This window comes from Pteropus vampyrus, unplaced genomic scaffold (genome assembly GCF_000151845.1).
Source record: "Pteropus vampyrus isolate Shadow unplaced genomic scaffold, Pvam_2.0 Scaffold123, whole genome shotgun sequence".
NCBI lineage: Eukaryota > Metazoa > Chordata > Mammalia > Chiroptera > Pteropodidae > Pteropus > Pteropus vampyrus.
This window is the reverse complement of record NW_011888904.1, coordinates 3,288,406-3,296,139: the sequence shown is the minus strand read 5'-3', so window position 1 is coordinate 3,296,139 and position 7,734 is coordinate 3,288,406. Positions and strand designations below refer to the sequence as shown.

Below are 7,734 nucleotides of genomic sequence, written 5' to 3'. Positions count from 1 at the left end.
TTTGAAGCACTTGCCCATCCCAGGCCTCACCTTACACCACCACCCTGACTGTGGCGCCCACACAGAAGCCCAGATCTTGCCCACCACCCACAGTGTGAGCGCCCTGGCCAGGAGGCTGCCTCTGTGTTCACCCTGCTCCTTCCTGCCAACCTCAGTGACATGGCACTTCCCGCAGTCCCTGCCATCTTCCTTCCGCTCCTCCCGAGAGAGGCACTTCCACGGAGTACTCCAGTCACGGTGCTCGGACAAAACCGAGGTCTAGGGTACACAGCTCTCTTGGGGAAGGGGTGGCCTCATTAACCACCTCCTCGCCTTACTCTCCTCGCTCAGTGCCTCTGCCCTCCACCCCTCCCACATCCCTAACTACCCTCTCCCAAGTCACTGACAGTCACGGCGACAGATCCAACAGACGCCTTGCTCTTCAGGCCTTTACTCACTAGGAATCTTGGCCAGACCTGACATCATTAACCAAACCCACCTTCATCTGGAACGAGACACAGCCTTCGAACTATCCCCACTCCAGGCTTCCTTCCCCCTCTTTTCTCCACTCAAGGGCAGGTGATCTTTCTAAAACCTACTCTGATGATGTCACTTTCTTCTTTAATACCCTTCGGCAATTCCCATTTCTGCTGAACACTCTCAGGCTCCTTCTCATGGCTTCCTTGTCTCAGAAGCCTTTCCAGCCATGTTCCCCTGCTAGCTCCTCCCTCACACCTGACCCCGCAGGCAGGTGGCTGCACTTCCTTAGGTCTCGGTAAGCTCCCTTGATGCCTCCAGTCCTTTGCCCCTGCTGGCCCACCTCCTGGACCACCTACCTGTCTCATTCCCATCTGCTAGGACACTTCTAAGCATCCCCTGGGTCTCACCTTCAGCATCCTTTCTCCAGGAAGCCTTCCTGAGCCTGTGAGTCTGGGTGCTGGCCCTCTTTTTGGTGCTGTCAGAGCCCCCTATGCTTCTCCTATTGCACCTCTTACCTTCTGTCCCCAGGAACTGGCCTATTCGATTTACGTGGTGCTTGGCGCAGTGCAACATCCCACAAACATTTGCTGAATGAGTCAACAGAAGCTTCGACCTCCAAATTAGTGTCTATTTGGACTTAGCCCCACAAGGCTGTCACTCTGCATTTTGTAGACAGATGAGAAAGGCCAGGGTCTGCTCCCACCTGAGACACCCACCATCTCCTGGAAAGAGGTGAAGTGGAACATGCACTCTGAGATGCTTACTAGAGTGAGCTTTTCCCCGGGGTCCTCAGTGGTCATGGAGAGGGCTGGCACCTCGGTGGGCACACTGCTGGCCTCTGCTTCCTCAGCGGGGCTGACAATCACCTCAGCCTCCCCGGCAGTGCTAACAGTCACCTCGGTCTCCCTGGTAGTGCTGGTGGTCACTTCAGCTTCTCCAGCTGCTGCTGTGGCTGCCAAACCATCTTCTGTATGTGGACCCTGGAACAAAGGCATCATGAAGGACCACATCACTGGGCCCATGGCCTTCATCAACGTGCCTATAGCTGGAGGGAACAGACTGCCCACACCCCTCCATCATTCTGCATTTCTGTAGCTTCTTTCTCTCAGAGCACTTTCTTACCTGTGACTTTACCCCCGCCCCACGACAGTCCCAGAATTACAGAATCACAGGGACAGGAGAGACTGCAAGGCATCTATGTTTCCTGTTTGTATGTACCTGTGGCCGGTAGATGACTGCTTCCTGAGTCAGCCTGCTCCAGCTCTAGACACTTCTATCTAGACACATCCACCTCTCTGTGACCTTTCTTATGTGCCCATCCAGAAACCATAAGAACAAGTTGAATGTCTTTGTCCATGATGGTGCTTCAAGATGTGCAGGCAGCATCTCTGCCCTCCTCTGCCTTCTCCAGACTAGACATCTGCTTCCTCTCTTTCCCTGTGATTTAGTTTTCTTGGCAAATATACGACTTCTACAAGTTACACAGCAGATGCATGAAATGGAAACAAAACAGCTCTGGCTGTTGGTGCCACCAAACTGACTATGTTTTATCTCAGTTTTCAAGGTTTTTTTTAATTTTTAATTTTGGGGTGGTTCTACTTTGTTTTGTTTTGCAAAAAGTAGTTCTTCTGGATACTGAAAATGCTAAGCTGATCAAAGTTAGATTTCCTTGCTGCAGGACTTCTCAGAGCCCGAAAGGATGATATCATATTAAGTCCTTGCAGAATTACTGTCAAATAAAAATAAAAATAAAAATAAATAAAAAAACGAGAAAAGATGATGTCATAGATTTTAAAATGAGACTCTTTCTGACTCTGCTTCAGCTAAAGTCCCAAAGGCTTTACAATTAAGTACAATTAACTAATTAATTGTACGAGTAAGTACAGTTCCACAGGCATTAGGTACCTTCTACATGCTAAATGAAGAAACCAAACCGCTTGTGTGGGACATGCTAAGAGACAGTGAAATGAAATCAGTTCTACCATCACCTGTCTCCGGGCTATATAAGAAAAGGAAAAGAATTCATTTGGGGAGAGTAGGAATTCCTCTGGAGAGAATTTTCAGTGTACTGTGGCTTACTCCTTCCTCTCTCCTTATCACAAACCATTTGATGAGCTGGATATGTATTCCTCGGAATTTGAGAGACAAAGGGACCAAATTTTTGATATTATGCGAGACTGGACTTTGAAAATATCTGTAAAAACAGGCTATTCCCAGATAGCGACTGGGAGAGTATGAGAATTGTCTGAGTTCTCACCCTAGAATAGCAGAAAGAACAAGCTGACCCTGTGGGATTTTAGCGGAGATCATTGTGAGAAAACTATCTTTTCTTTAATTTGGCACCTGACTGTATCCAGCATTTAAAAAATTTGCTTTGTGGGTATAAAAGCCAATTACCAAATCATAGAGTAGACAGACACACATACAGTTAATCTGATTCTAGCTTGAAGAGGGTCAAATTGCCCAGCTTTCATGCCCGGGCCGGTATGAGGACCAGCTTGTGCTGCATGCATCTCCTCCTCCAGTCCCAGGCACATCCCTGGAGAGCCTCTGGGGCCCCAGGACTCCCGCTTCCTCTGTACCAGCAGAAGGGAGGCAGTCTCCATACGTTCAACCAAAAATCCCCATAGTTCTCTACAGTGCTCAAGGCCATCAAGTTGGAAAGAAGCAAACAGATTTACTATCGACTTATCAATTTACCATTCGCTCACCTCTTCAGTGCCCTGAGGGAAGGCCCCACACCCCGAGCCAATGTCTGTAATGGGGGCACCGTCCACAGTACGAACTCCCTCCCGCGTGTCATTCAGGATCTCGCCGCACCCTAAGGAAGCAGACATTCTGTACTTAATAACTGCATTTCGCAATCTTGAAAAAGAAGAGGTACCTCTTCACTGACTGTTTTGAAAAGGTGTCCAGAGAACAGGATTAAGAGGTGAGGAAAAAAACAACAACAACAACAACAAAATGAAGTCGCAGAAAACCAGACACTGAAAGGCAGTTTTACCTGGTGGTTTGGATCACAGGCTCTGGCATCAACAGCAGGGCTGGAACCTCACTTTGCCACTGAGTGACCTGTGGCCAGTGGCCTAACCTGTGCCTCAGGTTCCTCATCTATAAACTGGGGATAATTCCTATCTCATAGGGTGGTTTTGAGGATTATGTGCTACAGGGATTAGATAAATTAATGTAAGAAATGCATCAAGGACAGCCCTTGGCATAGAGTTAGCAATAAATGTTCATTGTCAGTGTGGTTCTCCACTTGTAAGGGGAGAAAAATTATATATGAGTATACATGTTTCATCAGCATCGCATAATTAATACAGTTATCGTATAACATATACAATATGTAGAGATATATATATGGAAATCTGTGTGTGTGCAGATAAACCACACCTTGGCTAAACCAAAATACTCAATACTAGTTTCCTCCAGAGGATAGGAAAGTTCTATTTTTTTGGCTCCTACGACTCTGCTCTGATTGAACTGTTACCACAAGCACATATTTCTTTTGCAATTTAAAAAACACATGGAGTCCTAAAGCAAAAAAAAAGAAATTATGCTAACACGAATGCATGCCTGTTATAGGTTGGGCCCCGGGCTAAGCATGTCTCACTTCATCTTCCCGCTGGCCCGTCTGTCCTACCTAGAAGGACCTTCCTATCCACTTTGCAGCCGGTGGGCAGAACCAGGACAGAATCCCATATTTTCAGCCTCCCCACTATCACCTGTGGCGTGTGTGGCCTGCTCTGATCTGCACATTAGCACCTTATTACTATTAACCCCTTCCTGCAGAGAAGGGACAGGTCGCACAGGGAGCTGGCGGCTGGGAGAGGCCCTGAAGCCAGGTCCCCTGTCCCCATGCCCAGCCACTTCCACACACGCCGTGCTCACGTATATTCCATGGTATGAACAGTGTGTGTATGGGAGCGGCGGGCGGGGGGAGGCGTGCTGAATTATTCAAAGACCCTGGGCACACAAGTGCATCCCCTGTCAGTTTCACATCCTCCCGGCGCTGACCACCAGGGGGTACTGTGCAAGCAGCGGCCAGACCCCAGGCCTCTAAGTTCACACCCCTTGGAGGATGAAGGTGGGAGTGGTATGTGCTTTGGGGCAAAATGGTGTCAAGGAAACTTGGAATAAAACTATTAGGTGGCTTTCCTTAGCCAGGGGCGGGGCGCAGGGTTCAGGGCCCCTCTTCCTCGTCATCTGGGCTGTCTACGCAACAAGAACGGGAAGATTTCAGCCAGCTCGGTTGTTTTCGTTTGGCCTTTTGTGTGCCAGAGAAAGAGTCTGGCTGATCCCAGGGAACTGGCCAGCGGTGCTTGGATCTGGGTCCTAGACTGCTTGGCTCCCACCTCCTTTGAACCTTTCGGTCCAGGACAGGCCCTCGCCCTGGGCCCTGCAGCCTCTGCTCCCTTCTCGCCCCTCCTCAGAGATCTTAATTCCACCCAGAGAACAGCACTCGCAATTCATAAACCACTTCCACAACCTCTCATCCACCCTGGAGGCAGGGATTATAAACACTCCCAGGGGACCTTTAAAGAATCTAAAGCTTGAAAAAGTTAAGCAACTTGCTCAGGGCCGGACAGCCGATAGGCGGCTGGCTGAGTAGGGCTTCCATCCAAACTGTCTGCTCTTGGCCCCACAGTCTTTCCACAGCAACGCCCTGACTCCTTGGCTGTATTAAGACTTTATTAAATTATCAGACTGTTTTTTTTTTCTTTCTAGTCAGTACTGCATACCTTCTCTCACCCACAGACTTCCCAAATTCAGTTGTTAAAATAACATTCATTTACTGATGGCAGAAGTAAAAAGAACAATGATATATATAATTGTAAAAGACATGTAAACTATAGAACTACAAAAAAAGAAAATTGAAACCACCCACAACCCTACCACCCAAAGATAACTACTCATAGCATTTTGTTGTACATTATTCATACACACACACACACACACACACACACACACACAACTCTACATGGCTATAATATAAATAACATATTCAAAGGCACTCACCACTTTCGGGGCTGTACATATGATATAAATAACATATTCAAAGGCACTCACCACTTTCAGGGCTGTACATATGAATGAAATACAATTTGCCCCACCAATCCCTACTGTGAGTGCCTGGGTTGTTTTTGACTTTGTACCTAAATCTCGGTGTTCTGGCATTGACTATAACTTGGTCTGAAATGGCTACTCCTCTGATAAGGGCAGAAAATGCAAGCTGATCTCAAGCCTTGGATACATGTCAACCTGCCGCCTGAGGGATCATGCCAGATCTTGGGTTTTTGCCGGTGCTCTTCTCTACAGCTGAGTGGGGGCAAGGGTGCTGCCTTTGGGCCAGCCGTGGACCTCCTAGGCACTGCCCTTCTCTGGTCCTCTGTTAGTTTTCCCACATGTGCTGCTCTGGAGTTTAGATGGCCTGATCCTCTGAGAGCCAAGGAGTCTGTGGCCAAGGCTGGGAGGAGTGGGGATTCTGAAGTCAGGCCTGGGCAGCGGTTCTGTCCCACTGTCCACCAGCTGTGTGCTTGTGGGCACGTCACTTACCTTTCAAGCATCAGTTCTTCCGTCTGTAAAATACTGGCTAATAATAGCAACGAGGAAATGTGTGGTCAGGGGTGGAGATGAAGTATGTGGACACTTGGCACACAGTAGGTATTTAATAGGCAGCGACAATTATTACAAGCTTTTCTGTTAAGCCCCAGGTCCTTCTGGAGGGGTGAAGTCTGGGGATCTAAAGTTCAGGTATTCGAGATTAAAAGCCAGCTCTGCCATTTACAAACCACAGAGCCTCGTCTGGGTGCCTTGATGTCCCCATCTCGTTTGTCAGATTCAGACAATTATAATTCCTTCCTCAAGGGGTTGAGGAGAAGGTTAAATGAAATGCTCTATATTCCACACATCACCCAGGCCGGGCACGCAGTCATCACTCAATAAAAAACCAACCAGGCTGTGTGATGGTGCAGCCAGGACTTGCCTTGCTCAGGAATGCTATGAAGGACAACGCTCAGGTTGGTGGTTTCCTGGGTCCCTTCAGGTATAGGCTCGCCGGAAAGCTCCACATCCTCAGAGGGAGGGGATAGAGTTGGAGGTGTGTTTATGGGATTGACTTCTGCTTCTTTATACTGAAGGAAGAAAAAATAAGACCCGCAAGGATTTATTTAGCAGGAAAGCATAAAAAACGGCAGTGAACACTGTTGGAGAAAAATATATATTCACGAAGTGCTGAATAAGCCCAGAAAAAAGCCTAGACTTGCCTACTGTGTAGGTGGTCAATCACTGAACCTCCCAGGCCTGAAAAAGATACACGCTAGGAGTAATTGAATTCTGTTCAGTTTACCATGAGACTCTGCTAATTTCTGAGCACAGAGACTACATTTCCGCATCCCAGGCCAGCACAGAGGAGATGCTCAATAAAGATCTGTTAGATGAGGGAATGAATGAATGAACAAATGAATGAAGCAGGCTGCACTCAGTAAATACTACATAAATCCAATCTCAGATGTGCACTGGTCATGCATGCCTCTGAAAATAAGAGATGGGCATAGTTTCATTTCCAGTAAACTTCAGCTTTCTGGGTAGCTTGTCCAAAACCAGTCAATGTCTTAACCAACTTTAATAGGGAAAAACAACAAAAACCCCCAACGGTTGGAAACACCAAAGAGTTCAGAGATCTAGGCAGAAATCCTGATGAGGGGCAGCAAAGGTTATGATACCATCTCCAGACCCAGAATCAGGTAGCAGCTCCTGAGACCCACGGCTTGTTAGTACTCAAATAGTCTCATCGCTTTCTGAGCTCAAGGGACCAGGGAGGAGGTGAATGGAAGGATCCTGCTAACCAGTGTTGGATGTGCGACGTAAACAAGAAACAACTAAGACACTAAAGATTTCAGGGTTAGTTTGCGACTGAAGCCATTACTTACTTATCTTGACTAATTTTCTTAATGTCAGAATATAGTGTATAAACGATGAATTTCTGCTTCATTAAAACAAGGAGGATTGTCGTGAGCCCTATAACAGGATTTGTTCTTACAACCAAATTTGGGTCAAATCCCAGCTCTCCACTTATTAGCTACATTATGTTGGGCAAGTCACATAACCTCACTGAGCCTCAGCCTCCTCCTCTGTAAAATAGGGCCAATGATAATGATTTACAGGATATAAAATGCATACTATGCCCTTAGTATAGGGCATAGTATGAGCCCATCAATGGCAGCTGTCATCAACATCGTTAGAATTCTAAAGTCTGAGAAAGACCAACACCTC

The 7,734-nt window shown here is 47.3% G+C and overlaps 1 protein-coding gene across 1 annotated transcript in view; it reads right to left on the bottom strand.

Moving 5' to 3' along the window:
- The window catches only part of COL15A1 (collagen type XV alpha 1 chain), a 161,775-nt gene that overhangs the window by 108,556 nt on the left and 45,485 nt on the right, over positions 1-7,734 (bottom strand). The window contains exons 7-8 of the mRNA XM_023534235.1: positions 3,171-3,280; positions 1,224-1,439 (exon numbers count right to left, since the gene is read on the bottom strand). Of these exons, the coding sequence (XP_023390003.1) occupies positions 1,224-1,439; positions 3,171-3,280 (326 nt within the window). The remainder of the gene's footprint in view (positions 1-1,223; positions 1,440-3,170; positions 3,281-7,734) is intronic.